At 39.3% G+C, this 25,270-nt stretch overlaps 1 protein-coding gene across 1 annotated transcript in view; it reads right to left on the bottom strand.

Moving 5' to 3' along the window:
- Positions 1-281: 281 nt before the first annotated feature.
- NCMAP (non-compact myelin associated protein) overlaps positions 282-25,270 on the bottom strand; it is a 49,938-nt gene continuing 24,949 nt past the window's right edge. Inside the window, exons 2-4 of the mRNA XM_075264642.1 lie at positions 3,780-3,869; positions 1,928-2,012; positions 282-926 (exon numbers count right to left, since the gene is read on the bottom strand). Of these exons, the coding sequence (XP_075120743.1) occupies positions 785-926; positions 1,928-2,012; positions 3,780-3,864 (312 nt within the window). The 5' untranslated portion in view covers positions 3,865-3,869 and the 3' untranslated portion in view covers positions 282-784. The remainder of the gene's footprint in view (positions 927-1,927; positions 2,013-3,779; positions 3,870-25,270) is intronic.

Raw genomic sequence — 25,270 nt, 5'->3', positions numbered from 1 at the left:
TTCTCAATACATTGCTACGAGTATGCTCACAGTGTCCTTTACTACCATCCAGACTTTAAATCCAGTATTGAATCATTGGTATTGTATGCACAGGAAACATTCAGCAGATCCCCATTTACATGCTACAATGAAATGATTTTGGAAATTTCCCAACATGTCCAATAGCTGTTCAGTCTTATACACAAAGATTGTCAACAAGTATGCTTATGACCAGCTTTACTTTTCTTACCAGACTACAATTACATACTGGAATTTTGTCATAGATTTATTTTTTGCTCAGTACAGTGATTTAATGAATAGATAATGTCGAAAAATGTTCTGTGACATATATGAAAAAATAAAGAAAGTCCAACAATCTACATACAACATTCTTTCATATATAAATATAAATATGTATATATAAAGCCATCAGAAGGTCAGTCATACTTCCAGAAATGTGCCTCGGTCTTTTTGTCCAATGAGGCCACTAAATACATTCATTTAGTTAGAATTAAGATAGACTTAAGATGAAAGAGGTGATGTGGTGGGGCTTTCCATTGCCCTGGTGTGGTCAAAGAAGCCATTTTGAATCCCTATACAACGGTTTATTTCTCAGCTCTTCTGGAGAACATGAGTTTGCTGTATCCATGACAGTCTTGTAAATGTAGGGATCACTGATCTTGGAAGTAAAGAGCTGTTATCACATTCTGAATCTCAGTGTTTCAGCGAAGATCTGGAGATCTAAAAATATTGTCCTAAACTAATCTTAACTGTAAATCAAACTCAACTTCATCATTCTCGGAAGTCATCTGTTTTCCAGGTGGATGTCAGGTGGAACAGATGTTAAAGATGTTGGCTGACTCATGGAACTGTGGTGAGCTCTCGTGCTTGGTGTGTTTGTAGTTTTGGTGCTTTTCATTCCCAGCTCTCTTTCTGTTCGCCTACGTCTGTTAAATTGCAAGCAAGAACATATATTTAGACACATATACACACACATAAATATATCTATATATACACACAAACAAGCATTCATTTTTTATTTTTGTCAATTAGTAAAATGCTGTGAATGAACAAAAAGTCAATAAAGTGAATGAACAAAAGAGAAATCTATATCTAATCAATATATGGTGCGATCGCCCTTTGCCTTCAAAACAGCATCATTTCTTTTTTAAATGTAGCTTGTGAGCCCCACATAGAGCTTATGATGTACATTTTTCCCTATCAGTATGTCTTTGGAGTATGGGATGGAAATCCATGCAAATACAAGGAGAACATACAAACTCCTTACAGATGGTTTTTTACCGTTGGCGGGATTTGAACCAAGGACTCCAGTGCTGCAGGGCTACAGTGCTAACCACTGAGCCACCACATGGCCCCAAACATTATTTCTTGTGCATGTTTTTGAAGGAATTTGGAAGGAAGGTTGTTCCAAACATTTTAGAGAAGTAACAGAAGATCCTTTATGGATGTAGGCTTCCTTAGGTCAGTCATATCTCTTCATGTATTCCCTGACATTCTCAATGATGTTAAGATCAGGTGGGGGTGGTAGGGGGAAAATTACCACTTCTAGTACTCAATGGCCGCTTACACCAGTCTTCTCCTACCTAAAGGTAGGAAAAGAGTAGCTTTTCTTAAGGCTATTCCTACATGTTAAGGGCCGTTTCCATGGAGTAACGTGCTTTAAAACAGATCCCATTCATTTAAATGTGTCGGCATATGCGCGATACGCATTGAAATCAATGGGTTACAAAGCCTCCATTGATTTCAATGTGTATTGCGCGTATGCCGGTACACATTCAAATGAATGGGATCTTTTTTGAAGCGCCGCGCTCTGACATGTGTATACGTGCCTGAATGTGCGGCGTGTTACTCCGTGTGAACGGCCCCTTATGAAGAAAAAATGTATTTTAGTTTAAGCTTCAATACCATGTTCCTAGATAATATTTACCTGTTATACATCTTGAGGCTGACAAGTACCAGTGAAAATATTATAATGACCCCAACCACAATAGCAGCAACTATTGCACCAGCACCTATAAAAGAAACAGAACAAAACACTATGAGAGATACTCTGAACATTGTGGGTCTTTGGCATGAGAGTCAAAAAGTTTGGTACCACATACATTTGATAAACTGAACTATCTAATATACTGTATATATGATATAAAATCTGTGTGTACAAAGACTGGAACTACATCAACTTGCTGTTGTTTTTGGGTGTCTCGCTCCATTTAGGTGACAAGTCGATATAATTTGTTGGTTTTAAGTGACAGATGTGTTTCAATGCAGGCCAAGGTATAGTATACTCTATCTATTTGCTAACATCTATTCTATTGTGTAGCACAGAATGTGAAAATGGATAATATGTTATACATGAAATATTATCAAGGCCTTGTGTAAATAGGTACACATGTAACTTTAAGCTCTTTTGGTCCCAGTGCATAACTTATGCCAGATCCTCTAATCTTTCATGCACCACATATTGCAGCACAGCAGCTTTTTATGGGAACTAGTGGTCTCCCATGGACATCAGCGACCTTGTTTGATATTTTTTTAAATCTTTATTGTTTTACAATTTAGCAATTAACATAGCAAGTATAATTTCTCATATAAATCCCCCTCCCCCCATCCACCTGTCCCAATAATACCCCCATCCGCATTGCTGCAGGAAAAAAGAAAAACAAAAAAACCTTGTGCGACTTTGACTGTTGCATGTAGTATGGACACATACTACAATTTTGGAAATCACAGTGTGTCCACTGTGCATATTTTTCCGCAGTGGGTGGATGGGATTCACTAGATTCCCATCCACCTTGCAGTGACTGTTTACGTGGGGCCCCCGGCTTTAAACACTTCGGATTAGATTAGGAGCAAACTTTGAACTGCGTGTCCGCAGTGCATATTTTATTGAAATGTGTGAATGGGAATCACTAGAATCCCATCCACCATGCTGTGACTGTAAAATGGTGCATTTTTTTCCGTGCACTGGGGCCTCAACCTTAGGGTACATTCACACTTCGGATACGCTGACTGATTCTGAACGTTAAAACACGGTCAGAATCTGCGCGTATAAAGCAGATCCCATTCATTTCAATGGGAGCCGGCATACGAGAGCTCCCCATTGAAATGAATGGGCTGCTTTTTTCTCTATGGGCCCCTTCACACGGCGTAAGCGCTTGGCTCATTCCGAGCCGTACACGCGAGCGCTTCCAAACAGCGCTCGTAGAGAAAAAAGCAGCCCATTCATTTCAATGGGGAGCGCTCGTATGCCGGCTCCCATTGCAATGAATGGGATCTGCTTTATACGCGCTGATTATGAACGTGTTTTAACATTCAGAATCAGTCAGCGTATCCGAAGTGTGAATGCACCCTTAGTCTGTTTTGTGTTTCTATTAACTTAAGCTGAACTATATGTTACATTGCTAAATGTTTTGATTCACATAAGGTTTAGCAGCATCTGACATTGCTATATACATAAATGCATATAATAATCATAGCTAGGAGGTGTAACATTAATGATAAAATAAGTGCACCTAAGTATTTTCTTATGCCATTCCATATGTATATTGTATTGTCATGTATACACTATGGGGTCTAGAAATGTGTTATATACTGTACATTTATACGCTATTACGCGCTTTCTGATGAAACGTATCATTATGTGTTGCAATAACACAGTGTGGGTTTAGAGTTTGCCTGTAAAAATATAGATATTATGATATATTCAGTAATAAAATATAAAACAATTAATGAAAGTATACACCGATTCATGGAAATCAAAACGTAATAAATGTACTTACTCTGATAAAGTATCTGCTCCTGTGACTTGGTCGTCGTATTTACTGGAGATATTGTTGTGTTCATTAAGTGAGGTGTTGTTGCCATGACAACTATGAAAAAAAGAAGTTAAGATAACATTGAAATACAGTATTTGTTGTAGACTATGGCGCATTACCAGCATTACTTTATGGGAATGTGATTGCATGGATCATTTCTATAAACCAAATATTCCCTAAATATTAGTCAAACAATAAGCTGCGCACTGACTAGCACAGAGAATCTTGGGCTGAGTATACTCTAATACATATTCCCAGGCTCACTGTAGCACAATACGGCAATGGTACATCCAGATAAGAAATATTCTGTTCCTAGAAGCAACCTCAACCACTGGCAGCAATTGCCACATAGCTATATTGTATAGGGTGCCACATATGACGCTATACTCTGTTTGTAAAAGTCAATATAAATATATTCAATGCCTACATTTATTGTTGTATGGGACATGTAAATGAACTTATGATAGCTTATGTATGTTACGTATATTTTTCCACTAGGGGGCAACACAGTCAAATGGTAATATTGTAGTGGACTGCCTGAGGCACTGAATTAAGTCTCTATTTGATCTATGATACAATGTTCAACCTATACATAGTGTTTCCTGTCATTCACGACTGAAAAACATGAAGACAATGAACATGAATACTTAACCGGAATCTGTTTCAATATGCCTCCCAATAATAGTGTCATGTAGGGGCCTTTAATAGGTGCAGAAACATAACTTAGTGGCCACAAATCGGTACAAAGCAATACAGAGATAAGGGTGGGTTCACACCTGCGCCTGGTCTCCACTTTGCAGGTTTCCATCTTCTGCCTGAGAAACTGGACAGGCGACGGAAACCGGCAGTCAGTTTTCAAAGCCATTCACTTAAATGGGTTTGCAAAGTGACCGCCCGTGAGCGTCTTCTGCCTCTCCCTGGCGAAATTGGTTTTTTTTAACCGGACACAAAGTCGGACATGCAAGACTTTGTGTCCAGTTTAAACAAAAACGTGGAGAGACAGAAGACGCTCACGGCGAACACTGACTGCTGGGTTTCCGTCTCCTGTCCAGTTTCTCAGGCAGAAGACGGAAACCCACAAAGCAGAGACCAGGCGCAGGTGTGAACCCGCCCTAATCCTCATTTTATTGATATGCAGGTCAAGGCTGAATTTACCAGATTTTCATAAAGACAACTGTTATGCAAACACAGGCTGAAAATGTCAATCAAGGCTAAAGGGGAGATATTGGCACAGATTCCAGAAGATAGCCAGCACAGATTTATGACCTAACCCTGATCAAACTCCTTTTAGATGAATTAGCAATTTGGCTACACTTAATCACTTGGCATCAGTGTGCACCCTCACTTAAGTGGTTACAGCTGAATGGGCTCAAATCCTAAAGAGGACCCTTCACCACCTCTACCAACTCTAGTTCATAGCATCTATTAATAGGCACTGACCCAACTGTTCCAGAGCAATAAATGCAGTTAGTTTTGGTTTATGATCTACTTCTTAGGCTCTGCACTATGTGGAGGGCAGCGTGAGACAGGAGAAGGTAAGAGGTGGACAATGTCAGAGCTCAGAATCACACCCCTCGCTTGTCCCTGTCTGATACCATCCACCTGACAGTACAAAACAAACAGTACTTAAAGCTTGAGAATGGTGTGGGTGAGAACAAAAATTCCAATTGTTCTGAAACAGTGGAGCAGCGCCTATGAAATGAAGCAAAGAGTTGGGCTTGGTGGAAGTGGTGAAAGGGCCTCTTTAGCTGACCATGTTCATAATTCAAAATTGAGAGTTCGGTGGTAAGAACACAATTTTCTGCTTGAACATAATTACAAATATTATATAGAAAGAACCAAGTTGTTATACACAGAGCAAGGAAGGACTAAAATTAATGTCAACAGACAAAATGTTTATTAAAATATAATTTTATCCTCTATATTTAAGCTGCTAAAAAAAGCAACAGCAGTCATAATAGATAGACCTGTTGTCCAAGGGAGCAAGAAAGCCAATAACATTAAAAACAAACAAACATACAGCAGAGCAGGTATGATGTGTATGCCATAGTATCCAGCGCTAGACCAGAAGATGGAGGGGCGTGGTGATATAATGTGCATGAAATGCCATGCTTATGTGCCTGAAGAGGGAAATGAGTCCGTCCATTATTGTTATATGATGACAATTGAACATATTGGTGAGTGATGTGGATTTTTGTCTATTTGGAATATGGATGGTTATCTCCCTCAATAAGCACCCCAGAATTGTGTGTACCCATCACATTTTTTTCTTACTGTATCTATAACCTTAAAACATAGTCTTTGCATAGATCCTTAGTACATTGGGAAAAGCACTATTTCTGGCCATTACATGTCTTTTATGTTGTATTTCTATCAGTCACACAGGCTTCATTTTTAATTTTCAGTTGTCTCAGAGTTGGTGGGTGGATATTTTACTACTATGATGTCTCTCATACACTGTACACAAAAGGTATAGGATAATCTGTTGCTTTCTCTCTTATCCATAAGTATTAATGGGATCATACAGGACATATACAGTCCTATGAAAAAGTTTGGGCACCCCTATTAATCTTAATCATTTTTAGTTCTAAATATTTTGGTGTTTGCAGCAGCCATTTCAGTTTGATATATCTAATAACTGATGGACACAGTAATATTTCAGGATTGAAATGAGGTTTATTGTACTAACAGAAAATGCGCAATATGCCTTAAACCAAAATTTGACCGGTGCAAAAGTATGGGCACCTCAACAGAAAAGTGACATTAATATTTAGTAGATCCTCCTTTTGCAAAGATAACAGCCTCTAGTCACTTCCTGTAGCTTTTAATCAGTTCCTGGATCCTGGATGAAGGTATTTTGGACCATTCCTCTTTACAAAACAATTCAAGTTCAGTTAAGTTTGATGGTCGCCGAGAATGGACAGCCCGCTCTCAAATGATCTGAAAACAAAGATTGTTCAACATAGTTGTTCAGGGGAAGGATACAAAAAGTTGTCTCAGAGATTTAACCTGTCAGTTTCCACTGTGAGGAACATAGTATGGAAATAGAAGACTACAGGGACAGTTCTTGTTAAGCCCAGAAGTGGCAGGCCAAGAAAAATATCAGAAAGGCAGAGAAGAAGAATGGTGAGAACAGTCAAGAACAATCCACAGACCACCTCCAAAGAGCTGCAGCATCATCTTGCTGCAGATGGTGTCACTGTGCATCAGTCAACTATACAGCGCACTTTGCACAAGTAGAAGCTGTATGGGAGAGTGATGAGAAAGAAGCCATTTCTGCAAGCACGCCACAAACAGAGTCGTATGAGGTATGCAAAAGCAGATTTGGACAAGCCAGCTTCATTTTGGAAGAAGGTCCTGTGGACTGATGAAACAAAGATTGAGTTGTTTGGTCATACAAAAAGGCGTTATGCATGGCGTCCAAAAAAAACAGCATTCCAAGAAAAACACTTGCTACCCACTGTAAAATTTGGTGGAGGTTCCATCATGCTTTGGGGCTGTGTGGCCAATGCCAGCACCAGGAATCTTGTTAAAGTTGAGGGTCGCATGGATTCCACTCAGTATCAGCAGATTCTTGAGAATAATGTTCAAGAATCAGTGAAGTTGAAGTTACGCCGGGGATGGATATTTCAGCAAGACAATGATCCAAAACACCGCTCCAAATCGACTCAGGCATTCATGCAGAGGAACAATTACAATGTTCTGGAATGGCCATCCCAGTCCCCAGACCTGAATATCATTGAACATCTGTGGGATGATTTGAAGCGGGCTGTCTATGCTCGGCGACCATCAAACTTAACTGAACTTGAATTGTTTTGTAAAGAGGAATGGTCCAAAATACCTTCATCCATGATCCCAGAACTGATTAAAAGCTACAGGAAGTGACTAGAGGCTGTTATCTGTGCAAAAGGAGGATCTACTAAATATTAATGTCACTTTTCTGTTGAGGTGCCCATACTTTTGCACCGGTCAAATTTTGGTTTAATGCATATTGCACATTTTCTGTTAGTACAATAAACCTCATTTCAATCCTGAAATATTACTGTGTCCATCAGTTATTAGATATAGCAAACTGAAATGGCTGCTGCAAACACCAAAATATTTAGAACTAAAAATGATTAAGATTAATAGGGGTGCCCAAACTTTTTCATAGGACTGTAGAGCCGTACATATCTGTACTGATGCCAATGAAGTATTTAGAGTGAGTTACAACTCTTACTTTTATCTGTGTGTTTCTCAATCATCAATCTGCTCCTTTCCTCAATCTACCCTTGCCAGACTATTGTGAGCTTTAATATGATACCTCTGTGAGCTTCTGTCCTTTAACCCCTTGCAAGGTTAAATTCAGCAGACATTTCAGAGTGAAAGTCAGTTTTACAGGCATGAGTGTCTTATGTCTACAATTCATTTATATTTTATCATTCTCTAAGGACTTCTACATGTATGTACAGCAAAGGGCATCATACTGTAAATCTGCATGTCCTTAATGCCATATACAAACATACATTGGATTTTTTATATGAATCTGTAAAACATGTATTGACATGCTAGATCACATGCTTTATTAGGAAGGTATTCTCCACTAGAATAATTTTTTCTATAAAAGAGTACTGAACCACCACATGGGAGCACATAGACTGCCTACAGCCCCAAAGGGACTCTGTGTAGCAGTAGAGATGCCAAGGCCCAGCAGTAAAGATCCAAACTAACTTTTACTGTTTTTGTACATTTAATTTTTTTTCTGGATTAGATAAACTCTCACTGCACATTGGGCATATAGAATTAAAACACAGAGGGTACCTACAAGGTTAAGGATATAATCCTGTCATTTGGCATGGGACTATTTTATTTTGCATTAAGTGAAAGATCAGAAAAAAATATATACTTTCACACAGTTTGTCAAAGCAATTGCCCGGTATATGCTCCTCATTTATTTATATATGGCAGAACACTGCTGTCTTTATAGACCCACATGGATCCTTATCCATGAAATATTTTCTCCTAACCACATCCATGATTATAAAATATAGAGCACACCTAGGGAGTCCTTTACTGGGCAAACGAATAAGCCATAGTTTTCTTAAGGAGAAAACCCTTGAAAAACGAACTGCGGCGCTACTAAATAGTCCATAATGCATTGCTAGCCTCTATGAATAGCTCATTATATTTGCTCAATAACATACAATGAGGCTCTGTATTAAAACACACATAAGTAAGAAGCAACAGCCATAAAACACTTCATATCTGAGTTACCCTTGTGCAAATATAATTTGGTGGTTTTTTTCATAGACACTAAATAATGCACAATTTCCTCTATTACTCCGTAGCTCTCATACGAAATTTACATTTTCTTCCTAGATACATATACACAGTCCTATGAAAAAGTTTGGGCACCCCTATTAATCTTAATCATTTTTAGTTCTAAATATTTTGGTATTTGCAACAGCCATTTCAGTTTGATATATCTAATAACTGATGGACACAGTAATATTTCAGGATTGAAATGAGGTTTATTGTACTAACAGAAAATGTGCAATATGCATTAAACCAAAATTTGACCGGTGCAAAAGTATGGGCACCTCAACAGAAAAGTGACATTAATATTTAGTAGATCCTCCTTTTGCAAAGATAACAGCCTCTAGTCGCTTCCTGTAGCTTTTAATCAGTTCCTGGATCCTGGATAAAGGTATTTTGGACAAACAATTCAAGTTCAGTTAAGTTAGATGGTCGCCGAGCATGGACAGCCCGCTTCAAATCATCCCACAGATGTTCAATGATATTCAGGTCTGGGGACTGGGATGGCCATTCCAGAACATTGTAATTGTTCCTCTGCATGAATGCCTGAGGATTTGGAGCGGTGTTTTGGATCATTGTCTTGCTGAAATATCCATCCCCGGCGTAACTTCAACTTCGTCACTGATTCTTGAACATTATTCTCAAGAATCTGCTGATACTGAGTGGAATCCATGCGACTCTCAACTTTAACAAGATTCCCGGTGCCGGCATTGGCCACACATCCCCAAAACATGATGGAACCTCCACCAAATTTTACAGTGGGTAGCATGTGTTTTTCTTGGAATGCTGTTTCTTTTTGGACGCCATGCATAACGCTTTTTTTATAACCAAACAACTCAATTTTTGTTTCCAAAATGAAGCTGCCTTGTCCAAATGTGCTTTTTCATACCTCAGGCAACTCTATTTGTGGCGTACGTGCAGAAACGGCTTCTTTCTCATCACTCTCCCATACAGCTTCTATTTGTGCAAAGTGCGCTGTATAGTTGACCGATGCACAGTGACACCATCTGCAGCAAGATGATGCTGCAGCTCTTTGGAGGTGGTCTGTGGATTGTCCTTGACTGTTCTGACCATTCTTCTTCTCTGCCTTTCTGATATTTTTCTTGGCCTGCCACTTCTGGGCTTAACAAGAACTGTCCCTGTGGTCTTCCATTTCCTTACTATGTTCCTCACATTGGAAACTGACAGGTTAAATCTCTGAGACAACTTTTTGTATCCTTCCCCTGAACAACTATGTTGAACAATCTTTGTTTTCAGATCATTTGAGAGTTGTTTTGAGTAGCCCATGATGCCACTCTTCAGAGGAGATTCAAATAGGAGATCAACTTGCAATTGGCCACCTTAAATACCTTTCCTTATGATTGGATACATCTGGCTATGAAGTTCAAAGCTCACTGAGGTTACAAAACCAATTTTGTGCTTCAGTAAGTCAGTAAAAAGTAGTTAGGGGAATTCAAATCAATAAAATGATAAGGGTGCCCATACTTTTGCACCGGTCAAATTTTGGTTTAATGCATATTGCACATTTTCTGTTAGTACAATAAACCTCATTTCAATCCTGAAATATTACTGTGTCCATCAGTTATTAGATATATCAAACTGAAATGGCTGTTGCAAACACCAAAATATTTAGAACAAAAAATGATTAAGATTAATAGGGGTGCCCAAACTTTTTCATAGGACTGTAGCAGTTCACTAGGTTACAATTTCTTCCTATTAGTTCAGGTGCTTCGTTTACAAGCAAATTAACATAAAAACCTTGGTAATTTTCACTTTACTTACACCTTAGAAGGAAAAGGAAAGATATAAGTACTTTTTAACTGTCATAGCATAAGTCTGCATCAGATTTAAAGGGATTGTCCAGGTTCAGACAAATAAATGTTATTGTTTCTATATTGAAAAGTTATACAATTTTCCATTACACTTTTTGTATTTTTCACAGCTTTCTAGATTCTGCTTGCTGTCATTCTTTGTTTACTTCCGGTGTACAATAATTTGTCCATGGTCATGTAATGGAAAGTTCACAGTCATGTCGTGAACACACAGGTGAATATCACATGACCATGAACTGTATATCACATGGCCATGATTAATTCCATTGGTAGCAGTATGGGGTGTACTGAAGAGCTTAGGCCCGGTTCACATCTTCGTTCGGTATTCCATTTGGGGAGTCCACATGGGGACCCCCCCAAACAAAATACCGAACGCATTGAGAAACAGTGAGCTTATGAAAGCACATGGACCCCATACACTATAATGGGGTTCGTGCGTTTTCCATGCGGTCTCCACACGAGTCAAGCGGAGAGGAAAGTAGTTCATGAAGTACTTTTCTCTCCACATGACTCGTGTGGACAACGCACAGAGAACACACAAACCCCATTATAGTCTATGGGGCCCATATGCTTTCACTGCACATTGCTTGTCAATGCCTTCAGTAGTCCATTCGAGGAGTCTAGAAACTTATCACTGTCATAGGATACTACCTTTTATCTTTGTCTATTTGTGAAATATATCATCTGCTAGATCTCCCGCATTCAACTATACAGTAGGTTAACCACAGGTCACAAAATGGTAGACTTCTTAAATAAATCTGCAGAGAGCCAAAGAGCATGATAGATAATAAGGATGACATCAGCACAAGAAATGTACAACAAAAGCTGAAATGGGTTTCCTTCATGAAGCAGCAGATGCCATGCACAATGCCTAATGTCTGCTGGCACGGTAGAAAACATTCTGCTACTGAGCTCTTCAGTAGACAAATCTGACTTTAGTAGATGCTCTGAGAACATTACCTGCTCCTAGAGATGAGCGAGTAGTATTCGATCTACTACGGTGTTCAAAATACTCGTACTCAATCGAATACTACTAGCTGTTCGAAGTTAATATTCGATGCAGAACCAGCATTGACTGGCAGAATGCTATACATTGCCAATCAACGCTGGTTCTTCTCTTACCTTTAGAAGTCTTCTCCCTGCGCAGCGTCCTCGCGTCCTCTTCCGGCTCTGTATTCACTCTGCTTAGACATCGGGCCTGGGCAGAGCTGACTGCGCATGTTTGCGCTACAAGAAAATGGCCGCTTACACTGTAAGCGGCCATTTTCTTGTAGCGCAGGCATGCGCAGTCGGCTCTGCCTAGGCCCAATGCCTATCAGAGTGAATTCAAGGCCGGAAGAGGACGCAGGGACGCTGCACAGGGAGAAGAATCCAGCCCGACCCTTACTCATGGACTTGGTAAGTAGAATTTGATCGAATGTTGCATACCCCTGAAACGAGCATTTCCCCCCATAGACTGTAATGGGGTTCGAAACCCGTTCGAACAGTCGAACAGTGTGCGGCTGTTTGAATCGGATTTCAAACCTTGAACATTTTAGTGTTCGCTCATCTCTACCTGCTCCAATACTAGTGCCTATTGTAAAATTTGGTGGAGCAAGGAAAATGGTACAAGGGCATACAAAGCCCTTTCCAGTTTAAAAATGCACAAGTCTAATGATATGATAAGTAGAGATGAGCGAATTGAAGCTGCTGAAGTGGAATTCGATCCAAATTTCAGTAAATATTTGATTTGCATCGAATCTGGATTTCCTCACGCTTCATGGTAACGAATCTCATTTTTTCTAAAATGTCTCCTGCACATGTTAGGACATGGGGCAGGGGGAGCTCTGGGAATGCAGGATCGCTCACAATGTCATGCATGCAGCCAAACAGCAGCCAGACAGCCCTGTGATGGCAAAGCCCTTTAACCCCTTTGCGACTGCCCATGACATTAGGATCAGGTGTTAGCTGTACCTGACTGCTAAAACCCTGCTCCATAACCCACGGTTGGAGCACAGCTCAGATCAGGGATTTTAACCCCTTGGATACCGTAATAAAACATGACCGTGGTATCCATCATTCTACATGTCCCCATCAGCATGTAGAATGCCCACAGCGAGATTGGGGGGTGCTGATATGCATCTTCTGCAGCCCAGGGTCTGGCCAGTAACCCTGGTCTGCTAGTAGCCCCAGTACCCGGTTGATCCTGCTTAGAAGTGAGGAAGTTAGCCTATGCGTCTGCATAGCCTGACCTCCTCTATAGACTGCAATACATGTGTGTTGCAGTCTATAGTGCTGAACCAGTGATCAGGGTATCGCTGGTTCAGGTCCCCTAGTGGGACATCACTAAAAACCACTGCAAGGCACAGTGTTCTACCCCACTATACAGGCTCTCTGCAGCCAGGAAATAGATGTTTCTTAACGCAATTCACCGTTAGTTAATTCAGATTGTAATGAATCGTATTGGAAAACTCGGCGAAGCTACTGAGATGAATTTTTGGAAAATTCTAATTATTATATTTGTACCACATATTCAATGTTGAATTAATCTTCATTATTTTTTGAACAACAATTGTAATAGAAAATTGAGCAGGGTGTATAATGAGTTACTGTCCAAAAGCAATATTTAGCGTTTGAGAGGACCTATTTAGTCTCAATTTTTCTTATAATCAAAATAAAAGGTATGCAGAAATTTTTTCTAGTCTCTTACTTTTTGGCTGTTTATCAGGATAAATGTTTAGCCCCGTGATGAAGTGGACCATTGTTTGTTTTATGTTGAGTATGAATCCTCCCCAGAGTGTGTGTGTTTAGCACATTTTAGTGCCGGACTCTGAAAGTTATGTTTGCATTTCTATGCCCACTTATGATTTCAGCCTGTTTATTTATATGTGGATCCAATATGTAAAATTTGCCAGCTACATCCGAGAGGTAATCCAAAAAATTCCACGATAGTAATAAAATATAACTTTTATTGTGTCTTCATCTTAAAAAGGTTACAGAGTAACCATAAAGGGGTACATTATTAACACAAGGCACAAGGCTTGCCTTGTGCCTTGTGTTAATGATGTACCCCTTTATGGTTACTCTGTAACCTTTTTAAGATGAAGACACAATAAAAGTTATATTTTATTACTATCGTGGAATTTTTTGGATTACCTCTCGGATGTAGCTGGCAAATTTTACATATTGGATACATTTCGTGGACGGCGGGTTCTGAAGTCACCTGCAAGCCGGGCTCCCTTGAGGCTCCTTATATACGTGTCGATACGGTGAGCTGAAATTTTCTTCTTTTTGGTTTTTTGGATATTTATATGTGGACACTGTTATGTGATCATTATAGAGCCAAATTTTGCAGAAAGATAAAATCACAGCAAGCAAGAATCGTAATGAACACTTACACTAGACCTTGACTGAAAACTGTATATTTTAATATCCTAATATTTTTATGCTTTTTTATTTATTTTTCTTAATATAATAATATATTAATATAATATATTAACCTCGAATAGAATAGATCAGAACATAGAATTTTTATCTGTAATGGTAAAAGGAAAATGTTTGTTTTGGTACTGTGTTAGCCAGTGGTTATAAAATATAAAAAACAAAAAAACTTTGTAAGTCTTCAGTAGGTGATACCTTTTTTAATGGCTAACTCATAATGATGACAGAATATGACGTTTCGAAGCTTCGAAACGTCATATTCTGTCATCATTATGAGTTAGCCATTAAAAAAGGTACCACCTACTGAAGACTTGCAAAGTTTTTTTGTTTTTTATATCTGTAATGGAGAATATTATAGAATTTATTGGAGAAAAGAATCATATTCATTAGAATCAAAAAGATATATAATCTCCATTCTGAATCAAACCTCATAAATACAGTTAGCTCCCTATATATAAGGCCAATTCTCACATAATAGCATTGAATAGATGATGAGAATGTTACAGTGTAAATCTTTTAATGCACGTGAATAAAGAAATCTTTGACCCCTTCTTACTGTAGTCATTTTTTTTTTGTTTTTTTTTATATCTACCTTACAAAAGCAATAACTTTTTTTATTTTACAGTTCACAGAACCATATGGGGGCATAATTTTTGCAGCACAAATTGTACTTCCTAGTGGTGCCATTTAATATTCTAAAAGATTGCAATGAGAAAGTGGAAAAAATTCAGGGATGGAATTGGAGAAAAACTGCATTTGTGCCATTTGATATGTCATATTAGGGTGCATTCACATGGAGTAACGTGCCGCGTGATGTGGCACGTATACGGCGTGTGAGACTTTGAGCGCCGTATACGCTCCCATTAATTTCAATGGGAGCTTGGATCGTATACACCGCGTTATTTTGCGGCCGTGATTTTGCGGCCGCAAAATCCTGTGTTACAGACAGCCACCAAACCTCAGGAATATGATTATTAGCAGCTCACTGTCACCTCCAACTAACAAAGGAACATTTCCATGTGGACAGAAGAGGTGCAAAACCTGCCCGCACATACTGACTACGGACAAAATAAAGATCCCGAACGCTGATCGACACTACAAGATCCCAGGTACCTTCACCTCCAGCACACCTAATGTAGTGTATTTGATATTGTGTACTAAGTGTCCTGAGGGCCTGTATGTAGGTGAGACAGGACAGTCACTTAGGATGAGGATGAACTCACACAGACATACGATTAGAGAGCAAAGAATGAACCTCCCGGTGCCAAAATACTTCTGTAATCAAAATCATAATATGACCCAGGATATGAAGATCCTGGTACTAAGGGGGAATTTCAGAGACAGAAAAGATCGCCTCATATGGGAATTTAAACTTATGACGACCCTTTGCACTCTCCAACAAGGTTTAAACAGGACCCAGGGTTTTATGGCCTTTTATAACCACTAGACACCACGTCACTGATCAAAGAAGCCATAAACCCAGAGAACTTTCCTGCGAACTGATATATATGTGTTTTTTTTAAACTGTTTATGTTCTGTTTTCCATCTATTTTGCATCTAACACTCCATTTCTCTGTATATATATGCCTACCTTCAGACATTGTGTTATACCATCCTGATGAAGGGACCTTTATAGTAGTCCCGAAAGCTCGATATGTCATCAAAAAACTTTTTGAGTTAGCCATTAAAAAAGGTATCAACTACTGAGGACTTCTCTCAGAAAATTTCTTTCATTTCATATCCACTGGCTAACACGGTACAAGGATATATATTTTTTCTTTTACATGAATTCTGATAACAGTCCATATTTAAAGATCTGACATCTGTCGTACTATTGCAACAGATGTCGGGAAGGCAGGGACGTAACTTAAGGGGGTGCAAATGGTGTAGTCACACTGGGACCCTGGAGCCTTAGGGGACCCATAAGCACTGGCATTAGTATTAAGGTTGCAGCTTCCATCTGGCCCATAAGCCAAGGAGACCCACAGATTACCCTAACCACACTAAGGTGGATTAAACTCCATAGCACCCATAACCATTACTATCAAAAATTTACTGTAGTGATGAGTTAGGGGACCCCGGTCAAAAGATTGCACTGGGCCCACAGGACTTTAGTTACACCACTGCAGAAAGGGGTTAATGAATGTAAATGCACATGCTACCATGGGTACACTGGAACCACCAGGCATTGCAGACTGCAGAAAAAACGTGCTTTATTGAGCAGCTATTAAAATCCACACATAGTCAGGAAGCTTTTACTTTACTTTTCATTATACAGAAACTGTATAGTGATTTTTGACTGTTAACACCTAGTTGTCAATAGTCACACTTTTCCTGGAAGAAAACTGAGGATGAGCACAATGTACGGTCCTAAATATAATAATTTACTAACCTAGACATTAGTAAAGAGGTAACATATCTGTAAATGCTAAATTTCTTTAAAGATTTTTGTAAAGCAATCCATACTGAAGCTAATTTATGACCACATATCTGAAACCTCCAAGGACTAGGAAGCACTTTGCTTGTTGTTGACTCTCTTCGCTATCATGCTCCACATGTTCCTGCATGGGAAACCGATTTCCATGTAGCCCATACGACCTGTTGAATTGTATCTGCAGCAGGAAAATATATAAAGTGCCTACTGAAACAGTGACCCACGAGTTTGGTGTGTACTTCTTTCACACTGGCATAGTGGGGAAATGACTGTCCTATGTATGTCCTTGGGTAGTCTGGAGTAATGGGTGGCCCAGTGACCACACTTGGTGCTTTTATACATTTACATTAACTGCCCAAAGCTTTTTTTTTTTTTTTTTTTTAGATCCACATTACCTACAGTAAGTCCAGAAAATTTAATAGTTAAAGAGGACCTTTCAACTCTTCATTGATGTGCAGTATTATAGAGCTGTGAGGAACTCCCTTCTGACAGTGGGGAGATATCAGTGACAAAATTAATGCCACCGATATCACCCTTGCAGGTGATATATGGAGAATGCTGACAATGAGCTGAATTCAGCACATTGTCAGCTTTCTAGCAGTATATACCGCACATCGATGAAAGATCCTCTTTGAGTTTCCTTAACACATAAATGTAATTGAACATGAAATGAAACTATTTCTGGCACAATATGAACTTTCTGACTCACATATGTTATTTAAGTATACCAAGGAAAGAGAATGACCTGTCACCCTGAGGGAGAAAATGACTTTTCTTCATGTGAACTAATGCGTACATGCTTAAGATACTTAAATCGAACATTTTGTTATGGATCTGCTGCTGCCAGACCCCACCCACCTGACAGTACAGATCCCAAATAGAGAAAAAATTCCAACTGTGCTGGAATTATTAGAGCAGTGTAGATGCTAAGAACTGGAGATGATGGTGAAACCTGAAATTCACTAATCTAATAATAAAAAAAATATATGATGCCATAAAAACTTCAACACACGGAGATCAGCAAACATGTTGACACTGGACTTAAGGGCAGTCAATCTGTATGAATGATCTTCGGCTATGGCCACGACAAAGCACTATGGCATAAGTCAGCATTATACTAAACAAATAAAGGTTATATAATTATCTAAATTATAATTTATGATTATCCACAAAGACAGCTTTTCTTGTTCTAAGGCTATGTTCACATCACTGTTATTTATTGTCTGTCCCATGCATCCCCCCATACTCTGGAACTCCTTACCAAGAGACATAAGACTGACCCCCACAATCACAGGATTCAAGAAGGCCCTGAAGACTCACCTATTCAGGAAGGCCTACAACTTACAATAACACTACTGTCACCACACCATCATCTGAACAGTCTCTACTCTCACCTTCTGTCTTTATCCCTCTTCCCTCACAGATTGTAAGTCCTTTTGGTCAGGGCCCTCTACCCCACTGTGCCAGTCAGTCATTGTTAGTATTGTGTTTGTTTTTTATATTTTGTATACTGTATGTAAACCCTCAAATGTAAAGCACCATGGAATTAATATAATAATGTACAGCACCATGGAATTAATATAATATTGTACAGCACCATGGAATTAATATAATAATGTACAGCACCATGGAATTAATGATGCTATATAAATAAAAAATAATAATAAACAAATAAACAATAAAAAATAACAATTGCCTATCATAGGATGACAGCAATGGGCATCTGTGTCCATTTCCAAGGACTCTAATGTAAACAACATGATGGACACTGTCATGTTTGCTTACGTTTGTAATGGAAGAAAAACATCTGTATGCATTAGAAAAGTAAAAAACATGACCGAAGAAAACCTGTGAATGTAGACAGACACCTGACTACCTACGAGGGGACTCTTTCTGCATCTGTAATTTGCTGTCTGTTGCTGTCACCCTGTGAACCTAGCCTTAGCCATAAAACAGCTCGGGAATCTTCCCACCACTTACCCATGCCCACCAACGGGCTTAAATACGAGCTCTTCGCATAGGCTAGTCATGCATCCTCTAGGACTAGGTGAAGGTGAACATATTAATATTTCTATTTTCATTTCTCATGTTCTTTTTTTACATCTAGTTTCTATATGATAACATCAACATTGCTCAATGTAAGTTATCAATTCTCCTGTTTTCTGTTTGCTATTCGCAGCACTGGTGCAGTGTGTTGTCAATTCAGCTCACATCGTTGCCTTAGCTGTAATGTAGACACTGGACTACAGTATCCCTTAGAGACATAGTTACTTTATTCATCACCTATAGGGTTGTTGTCTTTTGGTGTTTTGTGTTTGCTTTGATCCTTGAATTGATATTTCTTTCTATCTTGTGTCTATTTTTTTTTTTAATTGTATCGCTCTTTTATTCTGTATTTGGAGTATATCACTGAAACCTCATTTAGGATTTGGTTACCAAGGTTTTTCCTAGATGCCCTTTTTATTAATCAGTCATTGATCCTTTTATTTATTATTTATTGATGTTTCTAAATAATATTTGCAGTTTTATATGTGTAATTCAGGATGTTTGGTTTTTGTTTGGTAGTTTTTGCAATTGAGAAAGGGCCCTTTGATCCCGAAACGCATTGTTGTGTGATATGAATAAAGAGTCTCAATGAACTTCTTCTGTCGTGTCTTCGGTCCTTGACCAGTGAGCGCGATTCACCATCTGAGGCTCCTCCATGACCTTAGCCATAGTTCACACATGGTGTGCCTGATTTGGACAGTCCCATCTCTTATCCTAGATTCAGCTGCAAATTTTGCAGTACAATGCTACTATCATGGCAGATCCTGATACAGTCAAAAAGCTAGGGGTACAAGCTTCCCACTAACTTCAGTGTCAGAAGCCAGGCCAGACACAGCCTATTGCTTACAGAGGGCAGGCCGATGTACATGGCAAGGGGATGTTTAAAAGAAAAGAGAAATAGAGAAAAGAAGTGCTGGCTGTTCCTTCCCTTTCATCTCCATTTAATCAGTGGGAATGGAGATTTTCTAGGCCGGAAGGGAAATGTATCAAGGCTAGGAAGGCTTTATAAAGTGTGACTGCTGTAACGCATCATCATTCCCAGCTTGTATCTGAAGTTCAATTTAACAAAAATGCCCCTAATGCTATATTTATCCATGAATGCTGATTGTCTCCATGCATTAATAGTATGTGGGTGGAAAGACTCTTTGATGAATTCTTGGTCCATTACACAGAAAGATAGAACACAACAGCTGATAATCATTCCGGGGACTATTTCAGAAAGATCCCAACTAAATGTGCTGGTTTCAGTTTTTAATATCATTAACTGTCGGTGGCATGCAAGGCAAGGAAAGGGTTGATTTTGTTGCTGTCTAGCTCAATTACTCCGAGGATGCGAACGTTTGATTAAACATCCGGCCGCTCTGCTCCGCACTCCGGCTAATATTCTAGATCTGTTTGTCATTTCACGCAAGTTGTATTCAGCTCAAGCACAATGGAAAAACAATAGTGATGTCATGTCTATTTTAGACTCCTGCTAACTGCTTTATGTATTTACTAAGCATGTCCACCGAGTATTTTTTTGCTTTTTTTAATGCAGTTATTTTAGTAGTGGTGCTCCCTTCAAGATGGGTGCTCCGGGAAGTAAAGAGTTAAAAACAACATACAAACAAGGTTGACAAGCCCAAAAGAAGGCTTACCTGTCTGCAAGGATTGGACTTTTAACTCTATAATTTCCAGCTGTACCTTTTTATAGAAAAAATGCTTATAGTGTGTTAATTCTATTTAGCAGACGGTTAGACTTAATAAGTCAACAATGTCAGTGTGAAGTATATCAGTATTTGTATATTTTAATCACTGGGCAGAACCGTAATAAAACTTTCCATCACCCAGGGCAAAGGTTCATTCCACTGCCCTTACGCTCTATCAAAATACACAGAAACGGCTTTGTGGGGCCTTGCTGACAACTAGATCCTGGGGCACGGGTTGCCCCCCCCCCCCCTTCCCCAGCTGCTCCCTTGTCGATGGGGTTTGACACTTGACATGTCTTTCGGGTGAATGCTGTGACCTCATCACTGAATACCAAACATAGCATTCTACGTACTGCAAGGTCTGTGCTTGGTATAGCAGGCGTAGCTCAACCCCATTCACCCAGTCAAATGCTGTGATTTCCAATGGCGGCGCCCATATAGGCATTACTGAAGCACTTTCTGTGAAAAGTACTGCGGGAAAAATCATAGTGGAAACACATTGTGGGGCCTTAGCCTTAAAGTTTCTAACAAAGCCCTGTATGATTCACGTATTCCATACTGTGTTGTAGTACACTTTAGAATACAGTGAAAGAGATACAAGTATATAACCATGGATTAAAATATATAATATATATAAAATATATGAAGAATTGGCAGGGCATGTACCCTGGGGACTGGGCGCCAGAAGGGTCCCAATGAACTGTTTTGCCTTGGTCAGAATATTTAAATAAAGATACTGTATATAGTTTTTATAGGAAAAGATGCAGTATTTTATTGTTTTACATATCTGTTCACCTTGGGTTCAAGAATCCAGGGAGTTGACTTATCCAGAGGTTTACATCTCTGTGGGAACAGTCATAGGTAACAAGCTATCAATGAAAGACTAAGACAAGGGCCGGTGAAAGCACCCAGCAAACCTGGGCAAGTGCCAGGGCCCCAAGCTTCTGAGGGGTCCCACTTGGCTGCTGGGTGCTAACTGCAAACTTTTATCTTGGGTCCCTCACATACACATATACATTATAATGTCCCAAAGTGGCCTCCACACAGTATAATATCCCATAGCGGCCCTTCACACAGTATAATGTCCATAGTGGCCCCTCCACATAGTATTATATCCCATATGCCCCCATACAGTATAATGTCCCAAAGTGGCCTCCACACAGTATAATATCCCACAGTGGATCCTGCACACAGTATAATGTCCTATAGCAGAGGCTACTATGTGTGCAGGGGCTGCTTTCTGACATTATACTGTGTGGAGGAGTTTGATATGGAATATTATAGTGTATAGAGGGGTCACTATGTGACATTATACTGTATAGGAGTCCGCAGCTTGAGACTCCCCACTGGTTAGACTTATTCATTTGGGCCTAATCTGTGGTGGAAGGCACAATAGAATACTGATACTCTGCACCATGAACCGAGCTCATAAAATAAAGAGTAATCCGGGGCAGATGTCCGCCTCAAATTCCACTTTAATTTCTGATGTCTGAACAGGTCCTGTATTACAGTACACTTTTGTAGGTCTGCCTCAGCAAAAAACACCCAATTTCTGTTTTGTTTTTCAGCATTTTCTAGGTGGCACATTTGTTTCATTTACTGTTGTTTTCGTAGACTTACTGTATATGCAGATATTTACACTTAAATTGCTATTGCATGAGTTGCATGAAGATAAAATGGCTTATCTAAGATTACAAGGAAAGTAGTGTGTAAAGTTCAATCCGTAGATTCGCTCACTGCTACATATAAATCCAAACAGACCTTTGTTATAGTTAGATTTTTTTTCGGAATGTCTTTGCTACCGATAGCTTTTAAATGTTAAATAATGCCAGCCCTACAGTATAATGCTGGCATAAGGTTTGCATGCCTCTGCCAAGCACATAAAAGAGCTTTTATCAATCCCACTTACAGACCCCTCTCTCAAACCTTACCCAGGGATATTAAATTCCTTTCCATAATTACACAGCGAGTCCAGATTGTAATCCCATCCATGTATCTATTATTTTATTCTGGCTCTTATAGTGATATGTGAATGGGTCATCAGAGAACTGCGATGGGTTTGAGCAGCTGCCAATTCATTTACTTATTTACTTTCATAGTGTCAGACCCATGCCAAGACTTTATTGTAAAGATACAATGGAGGAGATTTACTAACACCAGTCTTCATAGCTCTGGAGATGGTGGAGGGTGCGCCACATTTATGAGCCCTCCACCGGAAAACGTATGCCAGCCATTTACACCAGATTTCTTTTCTTTTTTTCTCTTAATGTAGATTGTGAGCCCCATATAGGTATCACAATGTACTTTTGTTTTTCTCCTATCAGTATGACTTTATAGAATGGGAAGAAATCAACACAAACATGGGGAGAACATACAAATTCCTTGCATATGTTGTTCCTGGCGGGATTTGAATCCAGGACTCCAGTGCTGCAAGCCGCAGTACTAACCACTGAGCCAGCATGTTGCCCCTTATGCCAGATTTCTGTGCACTCCTACCAAACCCCTATTGTTTCACAGAAAGTGGTGAGGGCAGCACAAATTTAAAATTTTTCACAATTTTTTGCGCATAAAAGGCATACAAGGCATAATAAATCTGTTCAGATATAATCTTATGAGCAACCCCTCCCTCCCTGGAATTGGTATATGACATGTAAATCAGGCATGAACATTTTATAAAGCACAAAATATGTTTAAATAGTACATATAGTACACATAGTAGAACACAGTGGTAAGGAGGAAGGAGGAGGAGGAGGGCTTGTGATGAAGGACATTTGGGGCATTTTTTTTGTGGTCAATGGACAATAGTGCTGATGCAAGATACCGAACTATCAGCTGTGAGCAGGAGATCTCACCACCTACCAAAGGAACTGCCACATGTTATCATGATAGCTGCATATGTCCCCCACCTCTGCAAAAATGTTTTTCTGCCTGTTATATCTACATGCTGTGACCCCCCTCCTCATGTCCTCCAACCACGGTCGGGCTGTATTATTATTATTAACAACACTCCACACAGAGAACTAAATGATCCTGCAGTGTGTCTGTGTTTCTTTCTTTTTAGTTGCTCTGATTCCTAGGATTTCTCTATCTGCCATGAGCTTGTATGTGTTTTCTCTCTTGTTATATACTACTGTACATCTATGAAACTGTATCACTGAAATTTCCCCATTGTGTGACTATTAATGGAATATCTTATCTTATATTTTATCTTATCTTATATAAAAGTTGCTATAGGTTCTTAGATATGGGAATATGTGTAGTCAAAGCGCCATGGCCCATCACAGAACTCACTAGATTTTATTTAGCCCCTTTTCCTTTTTGTCTGCCATTGACAATTTTGTAAAAGAAAAACATATTGTAGAACATACAATTTTGTAGTGCTCAGTAAAGTAGCAGCAAGAATGGACCAAAACTTGTATCTAACTTGTATTCAATTGTATATTCAAGGTTTTTTTTCCCCCAAGAATCAATTACATATCTGTAAGATAGGTCATAAATATGTGATTAATCAGCGTCCAACATCCGCTGATCAATTGTTTGAATAGGCTTTGATATCCTCCATGTAGCAATGATGTCATATTCACCGGTCACATGGTACAGCAGCAGCATAGTGCTATTCAGGTGAATGTAGGTATGGTGCTGCACCAAACACAACTCCTACACAATGTATAGTGCTGTGAAAAGACCGCAGCACTCACCTGAGCAGGTAGGGTTGAGGTTATAGGTCATCACTAATCGAGTTCAAGGGTGCTGGTGACATGTGACAGGATACATGCTTGGATGCTTTTTTGCTAACAAACCCTATCCTAACAAAGCCAGTGACTCAGCATTCTCTTTGCAGTAAATGTATGACAAACTTTAGAATTGGAGCGGGTTCACACTTATAGTTACATTATGTTTTTGGCTAAAAGATTATTATTCATCTATATGCCAAAATGCATCATCTATAAATTATAAATAAATATAAAAATATAATAAAATAGATAGAAAAATCAATAATTTATAACTTAAACATTTTATTTAATTTTGGGTAGTACAACAAAAATGTAACAAGGAACACAAGTGTATAGCTACATTACATACTAGCAAGTAAGTACTTTTACACCTCAACCTTAAAGGGGTTGTCCCATCACAAGGATCCTATCTATACTGCTTGTTAATGTGGATGTAAGACTTTTCCTAAATACACTGCTTCAGCAAAACTGCTTTGTTTGTCCACTATCTTACTTTATTCAATTCTTTGTGGCCACAGCCCTGACCTAGCAGCTCATGAGTCAAGTGATGTATCTGCTGCTCTCAGGGGGGAGGGAGGAGGGGCTAAGTGCAGGGAGCGAGCCTGTGTATCTAGCTATTCCTGTGTCTACACCACGTGACCTAGCTCCCTGCTATCAGATAGGGGAGAGGAGCTGCTTTCATTTCTTCTGTTCTCCCAGTTATCAGGCTAGCTAATACAATTGTGTTCATTATGGCAGAGACAGGCAGTCTCTGTATGTAACACATAATGGAGTTGCTGCTGCCTGTACTTCATAGTCCAATATGGGTGGGCGGAGCTACATGCTAATTTGGGGTGGAGCTAAACGACAGGTTGCATGTGAAACCCCGCCCACCAAATGATGCAAGAAACCAGGAAGAAAGAAGATTTTACAGCAGTAAAGACTGATGAGTATGTGAGGTTGGAATACCTCTTTAAGGTTTTTATACAGAACCATATTATGACTCTGTAAACCTGTGAGTTGTTGT

The sequence above is a fragment of the Leptodactylus fuscus genome, chromosome 2 (genome assembly GCF_031893055.1).
Source record: "Leptodactylus fuscus isolate aLepFus1 chromosome 2, aLepFus1.hap2, whole genome shotgun sequence".
In the NCBI taxonomy this organism is placed as follows: domain Eukaryota; kingdom Metazoa; phylum Chordata; class Amphibia; order Anura; family Leptodactylidae; genus Leptodactylus; species Leptodactylus fuscus.
Note: the sequence above shows the minus strand (reverse complement) of the source record. Positions and strands in the feature narration are given on the sequence as shown.